Genomic DNA, 23,734 nt, shown 5'->3' with positions numbered 1-23,734 from the left:
CTTCTCACATGTCGTACTGCTGAGCCAAGTATCCCTCATCTTATAACTGTGCATTTGGTTTCTTTTTCCTAAGTGTAGAACTTTGCATTTCTCCCTGTTGAATTTCATTCTGTTGTTTTCAGCCCAATGCTCCAGCCTATCAGGGTCCCTTTGAATTTTCTTTCTGTCTTCCATGGTATTAGCTATGCCCCCCAGTTTTGTATCATCTGCAAATTTGATAAGCATGCTTTGTACCTCCTCATCCAAGTCGTTAATAAAAATGTTAAAGAGCACTGGGCCCAAGACTGAGCCCTGTGGTACCCCACTCATTACTTCCACCCAGTTTGAGAAGGATCCATTGATAAGCACTTAGAGTACGATTCTGGAGCCAACTGTGGATCCATCTGATAGTTGTTTCATCCAGCCCACATTTACTAGCTTACTCCATGTTGGCTCCTAGTAATCACTGCATTGCTTTCAAGGTGCTCCAGAATTTTTCCAGGGATTGATGTTAGGCTGACTGGTCTGTAGTTCCCCGGTTCCTCCTTCTTGCCCTTTTTGAAGATAGGGACAACATTAGCTCTCCTCCAGTCATCCGGCACTTCACCAGTCCTCCATGATTTTGCAAAGATAATAGACAGCGGTTCTGAGAGTTATTCAGCCAGTTCCTTCAATACTCTAGGATGCAGTTTATCGGGCCCTGGAGATTTGAACTCGTTCAAAGTGATTAGGTATTCCTTGACCATTTGTCTATCAGTCTCAAGCTCCAATCCTGCCCCTTCTACATTATGTTTCCTGGGAGGAAACATGAGCCAAAGTAGGAATTGAGCACTTCTGCCTTTTCTTTGTCATCTGTTATCATTTTGCCATCCTCATTGAGTAGCTGTGCCACCATTACTTTTCTCTGTCTTTTACTATGGACATACCTGAAGAAAGCTTTTTTGTTGCTTTTAGCATCCCTCGCTATCCTCAGCTTTAGCCTTCCTGACACCATCCCTGCAATTCTGTGATACCTGCCTGTACTCTTCCTTTGTGGCCTGGCCTTCTTTCCACTTCCTGTTTGTTTCCTTTTTTGTTTTCAGGTCATCTCTAAGCTTTTTGTGAAGCCACATTGGCTTCTTCTGTTGTCCCCCCCCCTTTTTTTTTCCTTGTTGGAATTGCTTGCCATTAAGCTTTTAGAATTTCCTTTTTTAGAAACTCCCACCCATCTTGGACTCCTTTTCTCATTTAAATAAAATTGTGTTTTAAATTGTTTTTTTAAAAGATGTATTTTTAAATTGTATATGTTTTTAGTTACTGTAAACTGCCCAGAGAGCTTCGGCTGTGGGGCGGTATACAAGTATAATAAATAAATAAATAAATTAGGGTCTCTTGCCATGGAACTGTACTTACAATTGTTCTGTGTTTATTAAAATCAACTTTCCTGAAGTCCAGGGTGCGCTTATGGCCACTCTCAGCTTTTGCTTCTGTTAAAATCAACAATTCAGGTATGGTGTGGTCACTTTCCCCCAGAGTTCCCGTAACTGCCACTTCATCCACCAAATCATCTCTATTTGTTTGCTTACTGTCTTGTATTAGCTTCAACATCTCCTGTTGCTTAGAACACTCTATTATACAGCCACGAGAGTGGCTGTATACTATTGCCAACGTGGATTTTTCACATTCCACAATGTTAAATTGAAAATACCCCCAAGCCATTTTGATGATTCCTATAAGCTCATTTCAAAACAAAACCTTACAAATCTTATAGTCCTGAACTCAGAAACGCTTGCTTAACAACACTCTCAATTTTCATGGCGATACATAAAACAGAGAGAATCAAGAGTTCAAAGTCTAAAAAGAGAGGAAAAAAACCCAGAGCCCTTTGGGATGTGTTTCTCTCTGAGTTCTCATAATCTGTTAAAATTCATTAAAAATCAGCCATGTTCACAGAGTACCTGTAATCCTAATACTGACCTTGCCCCATACTCTGACCTTCATCTTCTGCAGTTTAAAAGTTAAAAAAATGCCTGGCTCATTTTTAATTAATTTAAGAAATTTTGGCTGGCAACCTATGATAACGCGGGGCATGTTCAGTAAGAACCAACTGTCAGTGTTCTAAAAGCCTCACAGCTGCTGGGCTTGCCTAATCGGGGCCACACCCACACCAGACTTTGATTTCACTTTAGACAGTCATGGCTTCCCTCAGAGAATCCTGGGAAGTGTAGTTTGACTGAAGGTCTGTGAGGGGAACAAGGCGTCTCCTAGCAACTCTCAGCACCCTTCACTAACTACACTTCCCAGGATCTTTGAGAGAAGCCATGACTGTCCAAAGTGAAATAAAGGACAGGTGTGGATGTGCCCAGGGACAGCTTTGGTTTAAATTTGGGTGGGAAGCTACATGTGCCTGCTGTAGAAAAAAAAAGGTTGGGGAAACGCTGAAAAGCAATGATACTGTTCACAATGTTTTCCTTTTGGAAAGTAAAGAGGCTTCCCTTCTGCCCAGTGCCCACCCACCCAATTGTCTCCCCTCCCCTCCCTGCCCCTCCCCTGGGTCAGTGTTGGACTATGACCTGGGAATCCCCACACGGCCATGAAGCTCCCTGGGTGACCTTGGGCCAGTCACTGCCTCTCAGCCTCAGAGGAAGGCAATGGTAAAACCACCTCTGAATACTGTTTACCATGAAAACCCTATTCATAGGGTCAATATAAGTCGGAATCGACTTGAAGGCAGTCCATTTCCATTTTCAAACATGATTGCACAGAAATAAATCTCATTGAACTCAAAAAGTATTCAAACAATCAAACCCATCCTCCCTTCTCCTCCCTCCTATCCCCCTCCCTCTTGCCCCCTCCCTCCCCATTCTTTTGCCCCTCCCTCCCCATCCCTTTCCAATATCCTCCTTCCCCCTCCACTTCCTCCTCCCCATGGTCAGTTTTACCTATCTTAAGCATGATTGCATGGAAGTAAATACCACTGAACTCTGTAAGCATGCAAATGATCAAACCTGTCCTTCCCTCCCCCATGGTCAGTTTTTCCTATCCTAAGCATGATTGCATAGGAGTAAATCCCATTGAACTCAATAAGCATGTAAATGATCAGACCTGCTTTTCCCCTCCTTCCCCTCTCCTCCCCCTTCCCCTCCCCTCTCCTCCCCCTTCCCCTCCCCTCTCCTCCCCCTTCCCCTCCCCTCTCCTCCCCCTTCCCCTCCCCTCTTCCTCTCTCCTCCCCTCTTCCTTCTTTCTCCTCCCTTGCCCACTCCAGCCCTCCCCCCTCCCCCCAGTCAGTTTTACCTATCCTAAGCATGATTGCACGGGAGTAAATCGCACTGAATTCAATGAACATGCAAATGATCAAACCTGTCCTTCTCCTCCCCTCCCCATCCAGCCTGCTCCCATCCCAGTCCCCCGCTCTGCATTTCCTCTCCTCCTCCTCTCCTCATCCCCCGTGGTCAGTTTCCCCTATCCTAAGCATGATTGCAGGGGAGTAAATTCCACTGAACTCAATAAGCATGCAAATGATCAATCCATTCTCAGCAAACTTGGACAGGATCCCATTTCTTACCTCCCGGATTAAAAAAACATCTCCACAGATAGAGAATTACATTTGTGTGTGCGTGTGTTGGTGTTCTTCTTACTTTGCTTCTTACCTGTGTTACTAATGTTTCTACAGAGAATCTAAACTAGAAAATTTTATTTCCCTCATTATTCATCCTAGAAATCTGTGTCAAATTTATTTTTATTAATTTCCACGCCTTTTTATTGGTCAATGCCATATGATGGTGAAGACAGCCTTTTGTGGTTCAAATTGGAAGTTATGTTAACAGTTGAATCTGAAACTGCAGTTTAATGTAAAATCAGACTGATTACAATATGCTGCTACTTTAGCAATGACTCTAGTTGTTGCAAAAAAGAGGATGCATGTTTTGAGCCAGCTATGTTTAAACCACTTTATTTAAGGCAAGGTGGGCATGGTCAATTAAAAACATAGAGCACACCTAGAATATTGCTAGAATATATTTCGCCTCCCACTGTTTTATCTTGTGCAAATTGAGACACTTCTGAGGTCCACTGGAGACTATTCTGCAGAAGTCAGTGTCATTATTCCACAATTACGTTTGGAGTTTTTTTAGTGTAAATTTTGCAGTGTTGCTGTACTTCACATACTCACAGAAACAGAAACAGAAGAAAATGATTTCCTATAGGAAACTTCACTAAAATTGCAAAGTAGATCAGACATATTTAAAGTGACCATCTGAACTATATCAACTGTCTTAATAATGTTGCTTCCTCCCTGCTAAAATAAGATCAGCGCAGTACGTCTTCTTTCTGTTATTTGGGCTGATTGCAGGTGTTGCCACCACTCACCATATGCTCAGAGGCACATGTTACCAAATTCTCCCAAGCTACACAGGAAGTGGATTGGACTGTGAAAGACCAACCCAAATTGTGTTTGCATTTTGACATATTTGTAGGGCAGTCCAATATCTCAGAGAGGAGGTCAGATCTCCTGCTCCCCTGGTGCATTCACTATAGCTGTCCAATTTCCCTGATTTTTAAAGTTTGATTGAAATATCTGTTGGCTATAGATACGTTCTTAAACCACAAGGTTTTTTGCCTATTAGTGAACCATCTGTAGGTGGCACCAGTCCAAAAGCAATCTGTGTTTACCTCTGTAGCCAAGCTCAGTTTATCACTATGCTCCTTCCTGGGAAACCCATTTGGGAGACACTGTCTATTGGTTTTTTTTTTTTTAGAAACATGACCCTTCACCCCCCAGCCAGAAAAAAAAACCCTGTGCTAAATCAAAATCAGGATGGGGCCATTGAGATGCTGAGTGAATTTCAAAGGGCTGATGTGCCCATGCCTCAAGTTTCTCATCGTGACTAATGAAAATCATTATTTATTTCTTTATCATTCCACAAACTTTGGTCCAGCATATTTCACAGTAGTTAGTCTTGGTTCCTGTTTTGTCATTAAGAAATTGCTGCCTTCCTATTCATCCTGTCCTAAATGTAGTTAGTGTGTCCCATCTATTGTTGGCAGATGAAGGAATTTATTTTGGCAGGAAAAGCTTATTTGTATTACTTCAGCCTCTTGTGCATGTGTTCTCTTTTTGGTTTGTTTTCACTGTTTCTATGTACCTAAAATTCAGAACTTATCAAATCTAGCTATTTGTTGGCATAGGGACAATGTACTGTGGCACCGAATTTTGGAGAGGGCATGTTGGTAGAAGTAGTAGTAGAAGCACATCTTGAGGGGAGGGAAAGAAATTATATGGTGGGAAAAGCACTGATAGGGGGAGCAGAGGCTTGTCTTCAATTATTACCATTGCCTGTCATTAGCGATATCATTCTGGTATGTTAATTTATCCCGTTTTTGGGAAGAGATTGAACTTATCCTTTCAAAATAAAGAATGAATTAATATATTACTCTGCTTCCTTTTTTAAAAAAATGGGGTATGTAATTATTGATCTAAACAAGACATTATTCAGATATGAAGTGGTATCCTAAAGCTAATATTACTTTTATATTGAACAGAATATATAAAAATGCTCTGATCTTTAGAAAGCATAATGATTAAATACTTTTATTTTGTCCTCAGACTTTCAAACCTTTGGTTGGGAAAAGTTTGTACGATTCTATCACTGCAGTTGAATTTCTTGTGGACAAACAGCTGGATTTTGTAACAGAAGATAGTGCCTTTCAGCCCTATCAGGTAAGAAATACAGATGTTACTCAATCTAATGTACCTGCATAAATTGAAATGCATATAGTTTATCTTCTGGTTTGATGAAGAGCAGCTATCTGTGATCATTCAGAGAGAGCAGAAGTATCTTCTCTTAGGAGCTGATGGCACATCTGGGAAATATTTCAGTGATGTCCTGAAAAGCAGTCAGTAGTTTAGTCAACTGTATTTGGAATAATTTGGTTTAGTATTCTATAGCTATATTTTGGTCACAGAGTCTTAACTTTATAAGATACATTTGACTTTATCTGTGATCATTCTTCGGAATAAATTAAACTTATTATCTCTGTAAATCACAGTGATGTCAGTTGACTGAGACTGCAGTCTAGAAACTATTTTAGAATTACCCCATTTAATAATAATAATATAATAATAATAATAAATTTTATTTCTGAGTCGCCTATCTGTCCGAGCTAACGGACACTCTAGGCGACGTACAACAATATAAAATACATATACAAGTTAAAAACCACAATCATCCATTCATCTAAAACATCCTTCAATTAATAAATCATAAAAACTAATCCCCCCCAGAAATCCTGTAGGCCTGCCTGAATAGCCAGGTCTTTAAGGCTTGGCGAAAACCCATCAGGGAGGAGGCATGTCGAAGATCAAAAGGAAGCAAGTTCCAGAGGGTGGGGGCCACAATCGAAAATGCCCTCTCTCTGGTCCTCACCAGCCTAGCTGTTTTGACTGGTGGGACCGAGAGAAGGTCTTGTGAGGCTGATCTTGTCTGGAGGCATAATTGGTGATACTGGAGGCGTTCCTTCAGATAAACTGGGCCGAAACCATATAGGGTTTTAAAGGTCAACACCAACACCTTGAATTGGGCCCGGTAAACAACTGGTAACCAGTGTAGGTCTACCAACACTGGAGTAATATGATCCCGGCGGCGGCTATGCTTAATCAAGCGTGCCGCCGCATTCTGTACCAGTTGCAATTTCTGGACCGTTTTCAAGGGTAACCCCACGTAGAGCGCATTACAGTAGTCTAAGCGAGAGGAGACCAGGGCATGTATCACTCGTGGGAGCAGATGCACAGGAAGGTAGGGTCGCAGCCTCTGTATCAGATGTAATTGATACCAAGCTGCCCGGCTCACTGCCGAGACCTGAGCCTCCATGGACAGCTGGGAGTCAAGAATGACCCCTAGGCTGCGGACCTGGTCCTTCAGGGGTAATCTCACCCCATTAAGCACCAAGTCTATATCTCCCAACCTTCTCTTGTCACCCACAAGCAACACCTCGGTCTTGTCGGGGTTTAGCTTCAGCCTGTTCTCTCCCATCCATCCACTTACGGACTCCAGGCACTTGAACAAGGTATTCACAGCCAACTCTGGTGAGGACTTAAATGAGAGATAGAGCTGAGTGTCATCCGCATATTGGTGACACTGCAGCCCAAAACTCCTGATGATGGCTCCCAGCGGTTTCACATAGATGTTGAATAGCATGGGGGAGAGGATAGAACCCTGTGGCACTCCGCAATTGAGAGGCCAAGGGTCTGAAACCTCATCCCCCAATGCCACCCGTTGATGCCTGTCTGAGAGATAGGAACGGAACCACCGTAAAACAGTGCCCCCTATTCCTAATCCCTCCAGGCGATTTAAGAGGATACCGTGGTCAATGGTATCGAAAGCCGCTGAGAGATCCAGGAGGACAAGGAAGGTATATTCTCCCCTATCCGTTATGGATCTTTGGGTCGTTAATAAAATTACTACTACTACTCCCCTATCCAATGCCCTCCTCATATCATCCACCAGAGCGACCAAGGCTGTTTCAGTTCCATGTCCAGTCCTGAAACCCGATTGGAATGGATCTAAATAATCTGCTTCATCCCAGTGTGTCTGTAACTGTTTGGCCACCACTCGCTCAATCACCTTGCCCAAGATTTAAGGACAGCAGAATGGGTGATGTGGATTTCTGATTCTTTTGCAACTGCAGTATTCCAGTTGTATTAATCATTACACTAATTACCTGCGATTTTTGTCTACTTGAAAGCAAAACGACCAGATTTTTGGTGAAAGAATCCTTAGGGAATTTAAGAGGAATTGTGACATAAATCTAGAAAGCCTGGCTGAAATTGCTAGAAGCCTCTTCTGGAAAGTGGTTTTCAGTTGGTCTTAGGTGGGGCAGAGCTTGGAAAAGTTACTTTTTTTGAACTACAACTCCCATCAGCCCAATCCAGTGGCCATACTGGCTGGGGCTGATGGGAGTTGTAGTTCAAAAAAGTAACTTTTCCAAGCTCTGAGGTGGGGTTACACTGCCCCTGAAAGACTTGGTCTCTTGAACCCTGCACCAACTGGGGAGGCACAGATGATGGCAGTTGCAATGAGTATGTTTTACCAGCTTCAGCTGGTGTGCCAACTGTGGCCCTATCTGGCCTGCTCTAGCCCACAATAATTTATGCTCTAGTCACATCTAGACTTGATTACTGTAATGCACATTATGTGTGGCTGCCGCCTTTGACTCCTTCTGGGAGAAAGGGTGGGATATTAATTAAATAAATAAATAGATAAATAGATACATTTAGATGCTTGGAACCTTCAGCTGGTTCAGATGAAGCTCACAAGGCCACTTCATGTGACACAACTATTATACCAGCTATGCTGGTTACTGGTGGGCTTTTGAGCCCAATTTAAAGTGCTTGTTTTGAACTTTAAAGCCTTGAATGGTTTGGGTCTGAGTTATTTGACCATACCCCAATATCAACCTGCCTGCAAATTAAGATCTATGAGGAGGTCCTCCTCATTTGCTCACTGCCACAGTCAGTGAAATTGGTGGGCATGAAGGAGAATAATTTTATTGGTTAACCCCATGGCTCCAGGAAGGTACCACACTCTGGTCCTTTAGCATGGCTTTAAAGACCTATTTGTTTTCAGGTGATCTTTTCATCTAAATAAGACACTAAGATCATTTATTTTTGTTATGGTTGTGCTTTTAGCTGATGGCTTTGCCGAAATTGTGTCTTGTGGGATTGATGTAGTGGTTTTGTTTTTTAGTATTGCTAGCTTCTTAATGTGGGTGTTTAGTAGAAATTATATTGTATTTTTATTCTATTATTGTTGAAACTATAATTTTAAGTTGTTATTATATAAGTTGCCATAAGAGTTTTCCTAAGAAAAGCAACTTACAAGTGTTTTAAAAAAACTAAATCAAACTTGTGAAACTCTCCATGGCACATACTAAGAAGCCTCTTTTAAATCCACATGCTTGCCTCATAGGGAAAGATTAACTACATGTCTTCTTCTCAGAGTGATTCCTGGTGTTAATCAGCTTTTTTCTTAGCCTTCACTTACCTATTTGCACACTACACCTAGCTCCAGACAGCCAACCTCCATTGCTAGTTAGTTAGTTAGTTAGTTTATTATTTAATTTATATCCCTCCCTTCCTCCCAGCAGGAGCCCAGGGTGGCAAACAAAAGCAGTAAAAAAACATTTTAAAACATTATAAAAACAGACCTAAAATACATTAAAACAAAACAACTTTAAAAACATTCTTTAAAAAAGCTTTAAAAACATCTTAAATAAAAAGGGTTAAAAAACATATTGTTTAGAGAGAAAAAAAGTTTTTTTAAAAAAATATTAAAATTCCAACACAGGAGCAAACTGGGATACGTCTTAACTTAAAAGGCTTGTTGAAAGAGGAAAGTCTTCAATAGACGCCAAAAAGATAACAGAGATGGTGCCTGCCCAATATTTAAAGGGAGTGAATTCCACAGTGTAGGTGCCACCACACTAAATGTCCATTTCCCATGTTGTGCAGAACGGACCTCCTGATATGATGGTATCTGCAGGAGGCCCTCACCTGCAGAGCGCAGTGATCAACTGGGTGTATAAGGGGTAAGATGGTCTTTCAGGTATCCTGGTCCCAAGGTGTATCGGGCTTTGTACAGAATCTTGAACTTGGCCTGGTAGCAAATGGGCAGCCAGTGCAATTCTTTCAGCAGTGGGGTGACATGTTGGCGATACCCTGCCCCAGTGAGCAGTCTCGCTGCTGCATTTTGCACCAGCTGCAACTTCCAGACCAACCTCCAGGGCTGCCCCACATAGACCGCATTACAGTAATCCAGCCTGGAGATTCCAAGTGCATGGACAACAGTGGTCAGGCTATCCCGGTCCAGAAACTGCTGCAGCTGTCTTATCAGCCGAAGCTGGTAAAAGGCACTCCTTGCCACGGAGGTCACTTGGGCCTCTAGTGACAAAGATAGATTCAGAAGCACCCCCAGACTGCAAACCTGCTCTTTCAGAGGAAGCACAACCCCATCCAAAGCAGGCAACCGACCAATCATCCGAACTCGGGAACCACCAACCCACAGTGCCTTCGTCTTGCTAGGATTCAGACTCAGTTTATTTGCCCTCATCCAGCCCACCACCGAGTCTAGGCACTGGTCCAGAATTTGCACGGCCTCTCCCGATGCAGATGTTACAGAGAAATAGAGCTGGGTATCATCAGCATACTGCTGACATTTTGCCCCAAATCTCCTAATGACCGCTCCCAAGGGCTTCATATAGATGTTAAACAGCATTGGGAACAAGATGGTACCCTGTGGCACACCATAGCACAACTACCAGGGGGCCGAAAGACATGCTATTCTCAGAGAGCGACCTTGGAGATATGATTGGGACCACTGTAAAACAGTTCCTCCAATACCCATCTCACCAAGTCGGCCCAGAAGGATACCATGGTCAATGGTATCAAAAGCCGCTGAGAGATCAAGTAAGAATAACAAGGTCGCACTCCCCCTGTCCTTCTCCCGATAAAGGTCGTCCATCAGGGCAACCAAGGCCGATTCAGTCCCATAACCAGGCCTGAACCCAGACTGGGATGGGTCAAGATAATCTGTTTCATCCAAGAGTACCTGCAACTGTTGTGCCACAACCCTCTCAATCACCTTCCCTAAAAAGAGGGTGCTTGCAACCGGTCGGTAGTTGTCACAAACCAATGGGTCCAGGGTGGGCTTTTTCGGGAGTGGTTGGATCACCGCCTCTTTCAAGGCGGCTGGAACTACTCCCTCCCGCCATGATGCATCGACCACACCCTTTAAGAAGCCAAGAAGGGCAAGGGTCGAGAGGACACATTGCTGGCTGCATCATTGCAAGCACCTTGTCTACGTCATCAGGCCGCATCAACTGAAATCGTTCCCAAGACATTGTAGCAGACGTTGCACTGGACACCTCACTGGGGACTACAGTACTTGCGGATGGGGCATCAAGACTGCTACGGAGGCGAGCAACTTTACCCTCAAAGTGCCTTGCAAACAATTCACAGTGGGCCTCCGAAGGGTCTAAAACTCCATTTCCTGGCGTTGATGGCAACAGACCCCTGACAATGCAGAAAAGCTCCACTGGATGGCTACTTGAGGATGTGATGGAGGCAGAGAAGTGGACCTTCTCCGCCCTCACCACCACACAGTAGGCACAGTAATGATGATTTAGTCGCTCCCGATCAGCCTCACAGCACGTCTTTCACCACTTGCGCTCTAGCTGTCGTCCAGCCTGTTTCATTGCCCTTAGCTCACTGGTGTGCCAAGGTGCAAACCAGGCTCCACAAGTCCGGAGAGGGCGCTCGGGGGCAACCATGTCAAAAGCCCAATGAACCTTGCTGTTCCACAGCGTGACAAGGGCTTCAACAGTGTCACCTGCTCTATCTACTGGGAACTCCCCCAGGGCATTCAGGAATCCAGTGGATTCCATTAGGCTCCAGGGGTGGACCATCTTAATCTGTCCACCACCTCTGCATTGAAGGGTCAGAGCCATAAGTCTAAACTTCACCAAGAAGTGGTCTGACTATGACAGTGGGGTGACATCCCCCCATCTCCAGACCACCCCTTCCTCCATATGGAGCAAAAACCAAGTTAAGGGTGTGCCCTGCCCTGTGCGTCAGGCCATTGACAACTTGAGACAACCTCATGGTCATCATGGAGCCCATGAAGTCCTGGGCCGGGACACTAGAGGCAGCCTCAGCATGGACATTGAAATCACCCAGCACTATCATTCTGGGCTCCTCCAACACGACAGCCAAGATGGCCTCCGCCTCCTCAGTCAGAGAAGCTGCCGGGCAGCAGGGTGGATAATACACCATCAGCAACCCTAGCTTACTGTCTCTTCAGCCCAACACCAGGTACAGGCCCTCACAGCCAGCTCCAAGACAGAGTGGTTTCCTGGTGACAGAGATGGAAGTTCTGTAGACCACAGCAACTCCTCCTCCCCATCTCTGCAACCTGTGCTGGTGTTGCACCGAGTATCCAGGTGGGCAAAGCTGGGTCAGATCAACTCCTCCCAGCTCATCCATCCAGGTCTGAGTAATGCACACGAAATTGGCACCTTCATCCACAATCAAGTCATGGATGAGAGTGGTCTTACTGTATACTGATCTGGCGTTAAGCAACAACACACACAGGCCAGTGGGCAGAGCAGATAAGCAACGAGGAACCCATCCATGAGAGGAGTGGCAGCAAGGAACAAGGCGCAGATAGCCTTGCCCTCGTCTTCTATGGTAATTCACCACATTCCTATGGCTATATTTCCCTCTACCCGTGATCACTGAAATTGGGGTGGCATCACCCATGTTCCTCCATAGTAAGATTCCTCCTAAACACCTGATATGGACCCAACACGAGCCCACCAACAAAGCCTACTGGAACCAATTATCCCAGAAGGCCTCTGCAAGAATTGGGAACAGTCATACCCATTCAAACTTTTTCACACAGGGCCCAGTTGTCGCTTATGACCCTCCTAATTAGATACTCTAGAACAGTAGTTCCCAATTTTTTCCCCCATGGAGCACTTGAAAATTGCTGAGGGTCTTGGCAGACCACTTACATTATTTTTCTGCCTGTTGTAGACATTGTAATGCACTGTGCTAGATGCTGTATGGTTTTTAATTGCTTTTTTATTGCTTCTTTTGTTCCTTAGAATCCATAGAAACTGTAATATAATAGAAATATAATGTAAGCAATAAAAATACAATTAAAAATCAATATGAATATTTAATGCAATGGATGTGCCACCTCCTGAGTTCAGACACACTGCAGACCACCTTACTTTGGTTAAAGTAAGCCATGGGAAGCTGACTTGCTTAAGTTGACCAGGAGTGAGTGATGGCAGTTGAAACGAGGCAGAGTACATGCTGCTGGTTATCTGCTCTGCAGGGTTAGTGCTAAGATGTCAATCCCCCACTTTCACAGGAAATGTTTTTTTAAAGTAAAAACTCAAACATATGCTTGTGTGTGAGTGCAATCTTCCCCAAGCAGAGTCCTATAAAAGTATTTTGAACTGCATTTGTGAATTGTAAGTCATTTCATGGTGATACATGATTTCTGTGAGATTGATGTATCATTCCTATTTTAAAAAATTGCCTTCAGATTTTATATTGGACAATTGTTTACTGAAAGAGTTACTTAAGCTCAGCTCCTTGACGTTTGTTAGAGTTGATACTTTAATCTAGAATGTTAATATGAGACAGCATATTCTTCCAGTGCCTTGGTACCCATTTATGTACAGAACAGTGAGTGGTTGAAATGCAGCTTCATGGAGTTACTGCGCATGACTAGACATCCAGGTTGCAACTTCGCATGCAGTACTGGAATTTTCACTGTGTTAGCACAAAATTCCTTTTTGGAGGGAAAAAAAAGACTGTGGGGTGAAACTGGCTGGAACTGCTTAGGAGACTCCACAAATACTTTGCCATGTGCAACAATCTTCATTTGGCTGTGTTTCAAGTGGCCATTCACTCAGTTGCTTGCATATTTGAATGGGGTTAAATCTTTGTATGAGATATGTGTAATTTCTCACCATTTCAATGCTTGTTGGTCTAGAAGAAGAAAACTTTCCTCCTACTTACTTGATTTTGGAAAAACAAAAACAAATATTCCTGGAAATTCAGAAGTGCATATATGAGAGAATTTGTAGCATTTGCTGCAACATTCTGCAAGCAGTTTGGCAGTCACTTGAGCATTATATGGTTTCATCAGTTTTATGGGTAGTTGTTAAGGAAGGCCTTACAAGAAAGCCTTGGAGCATTAATTTGAGGAAGCAAGTTAGTAGTGTGGCAGCGTATGAAGATAATCCCTGCCATACATATTGCTGGCTTTGTAGATGGTGGCTGTGTTTGGATGATCCCCCACAAAAGTATTTCATAGATTGGATAAATTTGGGGAAAAGAGATGGTGAGTGCCTCTGTGCCAGTGAGTAATGCTGTTGATCAGAGATCAGTGCAGTACTATTCATGTCATCCACCAACAGCAAGCCCTCATCCTTTCTCCTTGTCTTTAAAAGTAGTTGCCTGGTATGCCTGAACTTGTAGTTACCACCAAGAGCTTCCAGTCAACATGGCTGCCGATAATTTATTGTGGTTGTTTTTAAGAGGTTCACAAAATGATGTGAACATGGGGGAAGGATGGAGAATGGACAACATCCTTTGCAACACCTGAAGTGCCCAAAATGATTACGTTAAAAAGCTCTTACAACATTACATCATGGTAGTGGGAGTTATGCTCCCTGAGCAGCCAATGCATCAGCATAGTGTCAACTAACAGAGCTGTTCCAGACGGTGAATGGTCTGGCAAGGATTTACCAAAATAAAGATTGTGTCATATTTTGCCTGCTGTGATCAATTTACCAACTATATTACAGACAAAGTGGCTCGTGTTTTGTTTTACTGGGAAGCCCTATCTTACAATGCTTGCTCAGTCTTATTCTGGTTTCTTTAACAGCTTCAATATGTTTGTAACCTGTGGTGGCAAATTACAAGCTGGATGTATGCCCATGCTAGCTGATGAAAGTCAGTTGATAAAACTTAGCTCTTTGCTGAGGGGGTAATCAATATACTGGAGCAGGGGTGGTAGGGTGCCAAATGGCCTAGTTTATGCACCCATGATTTCTATCTAGAAAAAGTAAAAATTGATGTTGGTGATATTTATTTCCCAAACTGCTCCTGCTCCATTTCAACCTTGCCTTTTTGGACAAAGTGGTGAAGCAGGCTTGCAGCTTCAGATCTACCTGCATACCATTGTTTTTTGTTCTTTGCTTCAGTGTATCATTGCTAAATCATTGCTAATGAAATTCACATTCTCCCACCCACCTCAAGCCTATCTTGAACCACTTTTGCCTGCTGACTTTACTGCTTTTGGCCCTCTAAATCTTCAACGTGCTGCCAGAGGATAGTGTGAAGAGCAAAGAGCCTAGCCATGAAGACTCATTGCTGCCTGAGTACTGCTGTGCTCACACTTCAGTTTTTTTAAAAAAAGCAGATTCATAGCAGGGCAGGTGCCAGAGCAGCCTTCCTCTCTAAGTTTTCCTCCAGAGCAACGTCTACAGTAGTGGTGGTGGTGGTGGTGGTGATGATGATGATAAATCATCGGCAGGAGCAAGCAGTATTACAGCACAAATTAATTTGTTGTGTGAAAAAGCACCTAAAAAGATCTATGCTATATTTATATAAAGGTTTTTTATTTTAAATGTATAATGAAGATCTATGCTACAATTTATTTGGCGTTTGTATTAGGAACACCACTTGTATTCTAGAAAGTCTTCTTATTTTGATGTGATGTGAAATAGAATACATTTAAGTGTGTGTGTAAGTGTGTATATCTGTTTGCTTGTGTGTTATTTGATTTATATCCTACCCTTCCTGCCTTTAGGAGCCCAGGGCGGCAAACAAAAGCACTAAAAACACTGTTCTGTCTCTAAACCTTGGGAAATGAGGTTGTCTTAACTTTCAAAAAGGTTTTTGTGTCTTTCTGAATCACAATCAATGATGTCTATGATGTTCAAAACCACTTTCTAGCAATTCTTTGGTGTTTACTATGGCAAAAGCTGTGTTTTTGTATTAATCAAGATACTCAAAAGGTGGTGATAGCCATAGTTTCTTGGAAGGAAATATTTCATGTCTACAGATAAGCCAGAATTCACTTAGTGAGGTCAGAGCCTGCACATAAGATTTGAAAGATCAAATTACATCTGACTTAAACACAGAAGTAAGATACTATCAAGAACCCATTAAATGACTGTATCAGGGTATTAGCCCAATTTATATTTCATGATCTAAAAGGTGCTTCCAACATCTGATGTGTTCATCTGCTTTGAGCGGTCCACAGGAGATGATTTTTGAACTCTGTTCCCGATTCCCTGAATACCGTTGAATCCTGTTACTGGTATAGGCCAATGTTTCCCAATCCTGTAAATTCACGTAATCCCCTCTGAACTCAGTAGGACTTACTTCCAAGTAGACATGCATAAGATTGCTGTATCAGAGAACATTATATTTTGCATACAAATAAGCACGCGGCATTACACCTAAGCAAATACAGACTCCCTTTCCCTCAGCATTTGATGGCCATAACAAAAAGAATCCTTGTCTGGGCGCAATATCTGCTTATTGAGTGGTGAAAGAAAATAACATTACACTAGGAGCAAAACTCTGAGAAGAAAACTCATTAAATTTGATTGGTTTGGGGAAGTGAGGAAAATACAGAACAAGAAGCATAAAATTAAGAGTGGAACTGCTGTGCATGTGAGACTAGGTCTCAGTGAACTCGAGAGGATTTGCCTCTAACAGGAAGGAGAAGAGCATGTGGGACAGATGACAGATATTTATGGATTTTGATGTGGATTCAATGTTTTATTGTAAGTTGCCTCAATAATGTGCTTGAAAGAAGGAGTATGAATTTTAATAAATAAAAAAGGGGAAGCAGGATTAAAAACAGTGACACAGAAGCAAGAGTAGAATAATTGCTACTAGACACCGGTTGAGGGAAAAGAACCAAATGCTACTTTACCATCTCTCCCTCTGCTGCAGCCATCTACCATTGCTTCCTTGCATTTTGGTATTTACATACTGCTGGGAGGAAGGGCGGGATACAAATTAAATACATACATACATACATACATACATACATACATACATACATACATACATACATACATTCATTGTCCTACCTTTGCTGTGAACTTCCTGGATCTTTTTGCTGTATTCATCAGGAGTCTCTTCCAACAAGAAGATGGTGGAGAAAAAAGTTGGGTTTCAATTTAATGTTGTGGGCCAGTTGCTTTTTATGTTTGAGAATTTCCCCCCTCCCCATTCTTCATGTCTTCCACAGTGTTTGGAGATATATTCTGTGAAGCTGATGTGCTTTCTTTAACATTTGCTAAAGCAATACTTTGGGTTGGAGACGGGAGTGTTCTACTGGCAAGAGCTACTGTTTTTCTTAAATTTAGAGTTTAAAGTAGTTGTGAAAGAGATTAGAAAGGGTGGACTGGGGAGCTAGGATATTCTTGGGGAACAGTTATTTCCACCTGGTTCACGTAATGTTCATGACTGGGATGTTTGAGGAAACACACTTATATTGATTGTACAGTTTTTACTTAAATTCCATTACTTTTGGACTAACTCAGAGGAACATAGCATTATGTACAGTTTGTTGTGCACATTTAAATGGCTTGCAGACATTTCAATCTTCGACAGTTAAGGGTTTTTTTGTGGGCTCCACCTCTTTTGTGTTTAATCTATACTGTGCTGCTTTTGCTTGGAATTGTTTTACTTGTTTTTATTGCTGCAAGTCTCCCTGGGACCCTATGGTGAAGGGAGGGCAAGAAAACTTTATAAATAAGTAAATAGGCCTATGGGCCAGACCTTCCCCACTGCTGCTTTACATAAAAAGAGGGAGGCAGCAAGGGTAAGAACCTCCAGATTGTGGGCCAGTCTTGGCCTACCAGGGGGTCCAATTTGGCCCATGAGACCATTTTCTGCAAACTATACATACCTATCAATCAGCTGACATTACTTGTGATGTCAGCTGATTGGTGGGAAAGCAGATTTCAATTCTGCATTGGCTATGGCTTCCTGTTCCCATGATGGAACAGGTACCTGCAACCAACATAACAGAATTTACCTCCTGTTTGCCAGCTGATAAATGGGGGTTAAATTCTGCTCAGGGAAAAGGTGCAGAGCCAAAGAGAGCCTGTAAAATCTAGGCTTCTTTCTTGTGCTCCTGCAGCAGTGGAGAGAGGGAAGAAATAAGCTTCTTTCTCCCATCAATCCCCCCACTGCTACTGCAGAATGCACAAGAGATAATCCTGCATTTGAAAATGCATGCTTCTTTCTTGTGCTACCTGCAACTGTGCCCCTTGTACTCTGCATTCCCAAGCTAGCTGGCTGCCAGCATTTGGGAACTGTGTGAGGGATTTTGACAGGTGGGCAGCCCCACCCACTTATTACATTTGGCCCACAAGGCCAATCCTGTTAAGGATCTGGCCTGTGGAGCCAGAAAGATTCTCCACTCATGCTAAACAGGCTGTGGAGTAGAAGATGGATTCCTTCACTTTTCACCATTCAGCCCTCTCCACCTCTGTTACTTAGATGTCTTCTGGTGTTTTGATTTACTTTCTCCTTTTTTCCTTTTCCACGTTGCTTCATTTTTTCATATATTACCATAATACATATACGTCACTATAAACTACCACTGTGAATTTTTCAGTATGTAGCTTTACAAAGGAGGAGAGGAAACCATAGGAAATGGAGGTTTATCAATAAATGCCCTGTATCGCCAGCTATATAACTTGGTGTGGGGATTTTTTTCACTGTAAAAATCTCAAAAATCTTTCAGTGAACAACAACAAAAAGCCTCCAGTAAAAGTAGTTGCTGACCAGGGATATACACAGTTGGTTATTTCTTCTGTTACTATATTCACTGTTAACTTGGTAAAAGCATTTCTGTGACATTGATACTATTTCCACTGTTTAAAATAGTTGGGACTTGGGTGTAGAAGGAAGCAGGCAAGGATAGTTACTCTTTTTATCTTGTATGGTTGAAGACTATTGCATAATCTCTAACTGAAAAATTTCCAGCAGGACTAACTGTAGAGGTGTGATTTTTCCACCATTGTAATGTGAACGTTTATCAAGTCTTCCCCCTCCTCCAAGCTCAAACTTGTGGAATACATAATACTGCTCAAGTTGTTAGAACCTGGGGGAGCATAAAGAAGTATTGAAATGGCATAGCTTCCCATAAAACAAAACCATGCCTTGGTAACATCAATTTGGATTATTGTAATACACTGTTCTTCAACCTTGGGTCCCCAGATGATGTTGGACTACAACTCTCATCATCCTTGGCCGTTGGCTAAACTGGCTGGGGTTCATGATTGTTGTAGTCTGATAATGTAGCCTGATGCAGCCTGATGATGTGGTCAAGGTGCTTGTGACAATACACCCAGCAACATGTTGTCTCAACCCTTGTCCTTCTTAGCTTATTAAAACTTGCTGAGGGGATATGCCTGAGTGGATCCAGGATGTGGTCAGTGCATCTTTGCAGGAGGGAGTGGTTCCAGCTGCCCTGAAAGAGGTGGTGGTCTGACTGCTCCGGAAAAAGCCCACCCTGGACCCGTTGGTTTGTGACAACTACAACTCGGTCACAATTGCAAATATTCTAGGATGAAACAGTTATCTTGACCCATTCCAGTCTGGGTTCAGACTTGTTATGGGACTCAATTGGGCTTGGTCACCCTATAGGATGATATTTATTGGTAGAAAGACATATAGGGAGTGTGACCCTGTTATTCTTACTTGATCTCTTAGTGGCTTTCGGTACTATTGAACATTGTATCCTTCTGAGCTGACTTGGTGAGATGGGTATCAGAGGTACTATTTTACAGTGCTTCTGATCTTACCTCCAGGGACGTTTTCAGAGAATGGCATTGGGTGATTGTCTTTCAGCCCCCTGGCAGTTGTGCTGTGGGATGCCACAGGGTACCATCTTGTTCCCAATGCTGTTTAACATCTATATGAAGCCCTTGGGAGCAGTCATCAGGAGCTTTGGGGCAAAATGTCAGCAGTACGCTGACAATACCCAGCTCTATTTCTCTAGAACATCTGAATTGGGAGCGGCCGTGCAAGCCCTGGACCCAATGCCTGGACTCGATGACGGCCAATAAACTGAGTCTGATCCTAGCATGATGGAGATGCTGTGGGTTGGTGGTTCCTGAATTTGGGTAATTGGTCAGTTGCCTGCTTTGGATGGGGCTGTACTCCCTCTAAAAGAGCAGGTTCATAGTCTAGGGGTGCTCCTAGATCCATCTTTGTTGCTAGAGGCCCAGGTGACCTCCGTGGCTAGGAGTGCCTTTTACCAGATTCAGCTGGTAAGATAGCTGTGGCCGTTTCCGGACTGGAATAGCCTGACCACTGTTGTCCATGCACTGGTAACCTCCAGGTTCGCTGTATGTTGGGCTGCCCTTGAGGTTGATCCAGATGCTGCAGCTGGTGCAAAAAGTGGTGGCATGACTGCTCACTGGGTTAGAGTGTTGCCAACATGTCAACCTGCTGCTGAAAGAATTGCACTGGCTGCCCATAAGGTACCAGCCCATGTTCAAGATTCTGTACAAAGCCCTATACAGCTTGGAACCAGGATATGTGAAAAAACATCTTATCCTTTACATACCCAGTCAATCACTGTGCTCAGTAGGCGAGGGCCTCCTGCAGATACCATCTTATCAGGAGGTCCATTCTGCACAACATAGGAAGCGGACCTTTAGTGTTGTTGCACCTACCCTTTGGAATCCCCTCCCCTTAAATATTAGACAGGCACCATCTCCGCTATTTTTTTTTGGCACCTACTGAAGTCTGCCTACTCTCAACAAACCTTTTAAGTAAAGACCTTATCCCAGTCTGTGTCTGTGTTGGAATTGCTTTTTAAGATGTTTTTAAAGCTTTTTTTTTTATTTAAAGAAGCTCTTTCTCCACCTCTGGGGGTCTCCAGGCCTCCTCCCCCTTCCCTTCTGAGGGTCTCCAGGCCTTCTCCCCCTCCAAAGGTCTCCAAACCTCCTCCCCCTTTCCCTCCAAGGACAGAACTTCAAACCTTCACCCCCCCACTCCTCACTTACCTTATGGCCTTGCTGCTGCCTCGCTCGCTTGCTAGGCTTCACCCACTAGGCCCCCCCACTGCCCCTCTTGACATTGTCGCTGGCTTCTCCTCCTCATCACTGCCATCACAGCCAAGGTTTACCTCTCCTTGCCTGTAAGTGTCATGCTACCTGTGAACGCTTCAACACAGGTACTCGCCTGCACAGAAGCATTCACAGGTAGAGTGATGCTTACAAAAATATAATATGCCAAATAAAATAAATTAATAATATAAAAAAGTATTTATATACCACCAATTACAATCTGTCTCAAGGCAGTATACAAGTTAAGATAATAAAACAGTAAAATCACAGTACTCTAAATAAAATAATACTGGATAACCCTCAAGGCACCATTAATTTATTCCTGACATTAATTATGGAAGGGGACACCCTAAATAACTCCATCCCTTTTGACCAATAAATATTCACAATCACGTCTTTCTTTAATAATATTATTTCAAATGATGATAAACTTGTTATGACTCCCACCCCCCATCCCCAGGCCTGTAGGTGCTAGTACCACTGAGAATAAAGCTTTGATTTGCTATATAGCAGCAGGACATAATCTGTATTATCTGGATCTGGAAGAATATTAACATTTGGTTTCTATGAAATCACAAAAAGACTGCAAAAACACAGATGAAAATAGTTACCAGCAAAGCTGAGATCTGACTCTACTCCCCCCCCCCCCCAGGCTGCCAGCGTATTTGGCGTAGAAATTTGTCAGGTCAGTTCCAGTAAGTCTCTGGCCATACAATAGAATAATAGACTATTTGATTGATACAAGATGTGTGTGTTTCAGCAAGAAAAAAAGTCAAGTATGTTTGAAGTCTGAACTTCAGTTATGTTTCCACACTGCCTGTTACATCAGTTAGTCATGCTTACCAACATTATGTAGGATGTGTCATAATTGATTCTGGAATTGTTAAAGCATTTGAACGCTTGACTCTTAATAATTTTGAATGCTTTTAAAATAGAAATAATGAAAGGTGTTAAAGTAGGATATAGATGACTAAATTCAAACAGCATTTTTATGTTAATATCTTAGTTTAAGGTAATGAGGTCAGTGTCGGGAGAGGCAAGTGTTTGGAAGAAGGGGAGTGAGTCATGCAGACATTTCTGCCAAATATCTGTTGCATTACTGGCATCTCAGGATGCATCCACACCTTTTGTTGAGATTCCAGAACATTGTATATTTTATGTGGTACACAAGTGTGGCTCCAAAACATGTACAGGATTGAATTATGCACTTTCTCATAATCAAAGAGGTGATGACAGACTTGGACCACTGCTTGCCATTCAAGTTGTACAAAGCAAAAGGTACATGGCAGAGAGGAAAGAGGAGGAAGTGCATCTTAATAGTTAGTACAAGCATTCTGCATTTATTCATCTTTAATATTTGTGTTTGGGAATTGTTCGGCAAAACAACTGCTTCTCATTGTACAAGACAAGTAATTTTATTGAAAATGTCTGGAAGCGAGAGTTTTTAGCCGGGGCATTTGAAGGCTTACTCGAAGAGTGCTAGTTTAGATAAGGGAGGGGAACCTCAGGTCTCGGGGTAAAATGCAGCCCTCCAGGTTTCTCTGTCCAGGGCTCAGTGTTTATGCCCCATCCCTTTCCCTCAGCCACACGCCTCACTGGCACTGCTCCATGCCCTCCTGAAGTGCTTTTGTCTGGCTGGAATGTTTCCTTGAACTGTGATGATTTGGGGCTCGTCCAAACAACTGCATAATGTGTGATATGATCACTTTGTGTATTCATTAATTTTCGGTGGTCCATACAACGTCGTCCATTTTTGCACATTTTTGCGCAGTTAAATCTGCAGTTGCAGTACCGTGAAAAATGTGATATGCTTTTTTAAATCGGGAATCATCCACTGTACCTTAAGGTGCTCAGATGCAATACAGCGGACTTTAATGCTGTGGACAGTCAATGGGCGTTTCCCCATACCCCTTCCCTCGTTCCCAGCCAATCATGTATTTCCACTTTTGCGCATGTGTGCGAATGTCCGGGGAAAGCCCGGGAAAACTGAACCAATCAGAGCAATGGGGTGGTGTTGGGGGGGGGCTGTGTAACTTCTACTGCACAGATGCAAACATGTGCATTTGCATAGAAGCAGCTACAGCTGTTTATTTTTAGCCAGCCTGCGAACTGTGGACGGCAGCTCCAGGTGAGATCTGCAATTGTGGTTGTTTGTGAAGCCCCCCTTTTCCTGACTGGTCTCGCTCAAGTGCGGCTGGTTGGTGCAGGGAGCTCGCTTTGCTCTTTCCTTCTCACTCGGAGACAGACAGACACACACAGGCACACACGGTGGAGAAAAGTGAGAGCCTGGCGCTTTGCAAAGGGCCACGGGAAGGAAAGGGAGAAGGAGGGGGTGAAGGCAACGGAGCATCAAGTTTTGCCCGAAGTGATTGGGAAGCTGCTGGGGAGTGCGGCTCTTCCTTGATGGTGCCGCTGCCACCGCCACTGCTCCTGCAGCAGAGCCGCCTGTGCACGATACGCGGAGAGCAAGAGGCAGGCAGAGCGAGAGCGAGAGAGAAAAGCTCAGCATTTACCCTCTGCCATTGATGGCAAGTGGGAGAGCGGCAACCAGCCTTGTGTCCACCCCGGTGAGCCTCCTTCGGGACAGAGAGACGGGGAAAGCCAATTCAAGAAACAGAGGATGGAACAGCAGGGGCTTGTCTCTCCGGATGTTGGGGGTCAGGAACCTTGCAGTGGAGCCAGAGGTCCTAGCTGGCATTCCTGTGTGGTATTCGATGTATTGGACATGTTGGGGGGGAGGAATCAAAGGTACAAGGATAGCTTAGAAGAAATCAGCTTTTAGTCGTTTGAATCGAGAACGCACCCGGGCTGGTGTGTGCAAATACCCAGAGTCACAAAGCTGCCGTGCCACCCCAGGAAAAGTTGGTGCTGTAAGAAGGGGGGTGCTCCCCATTAAATGCTCAGCTTTCCTGCCATTCTTCACAAAAGAAGCAAGTAGTAGCAGCTCCTCAGTGTGCCAATGCCTCCCCTTACGCACGCCACTGTAAGGCATTGTTTCCCTCTTTAGCAAACAGCCCAGAATTAAACGCACCAAAGTCCCTGTTCAGGCACATCCCTCTTCTTCAGAGAAAGGAAGCTCCTTGCCAGAGCC

The 23,734-nt window shown here is 43.5% G+C and overlaps 1 protein-coding gene across 7 annotated transcripts in view; it reads left to right on the top strand.

The window, feature by feature from the left end:
• JMJD1C (jumonji domain containing 1C) overlaps positions 1-23,734 on the top strand; it is a 206,742-nt gene that overhangs the window by 119,951 nt on the left and 63,057 nt on the right. For all 7 annotated transcript variants that reach the window (XR_009763908.1, XM_061635127.1, XM_061635125.1 and 4 more), the window contains one exon: positions 5,564-5,677. Coding sequence is in view for 2 of the 7 variants with exons in the window: in XM_061635125.1 (XP_061491109.1) it covers positions 5,564-5,677 (114 nt within the window). In the remaining 5 variants the exon portion in view is untranslated. The remainder of the gene's footprint in view (positions 1-5,563; positions 5,678-23,734) is intronic.

This window comes from Rhineura floridana, chromosome 7, assembly GCF_030035675.1.
Source record: "Rhineura floridana isolate rRhiFlo1 chromosome 7, rRhiFlo1.hap2, whole genome shotgun sequence".
Classification (NCBI taxonomy): domain Eukaryota; kingdom Metazoa; phylum Chordata; class Lepidosauria; order Squamata; family Rhineuridae; genus Rhineura; species Rhineura floridana.
The sequence above is the reverse complement of the archived record's forward strand: the minus strand, read 5'-3'. Positions and strand labels throughout refer to the sequence as shown.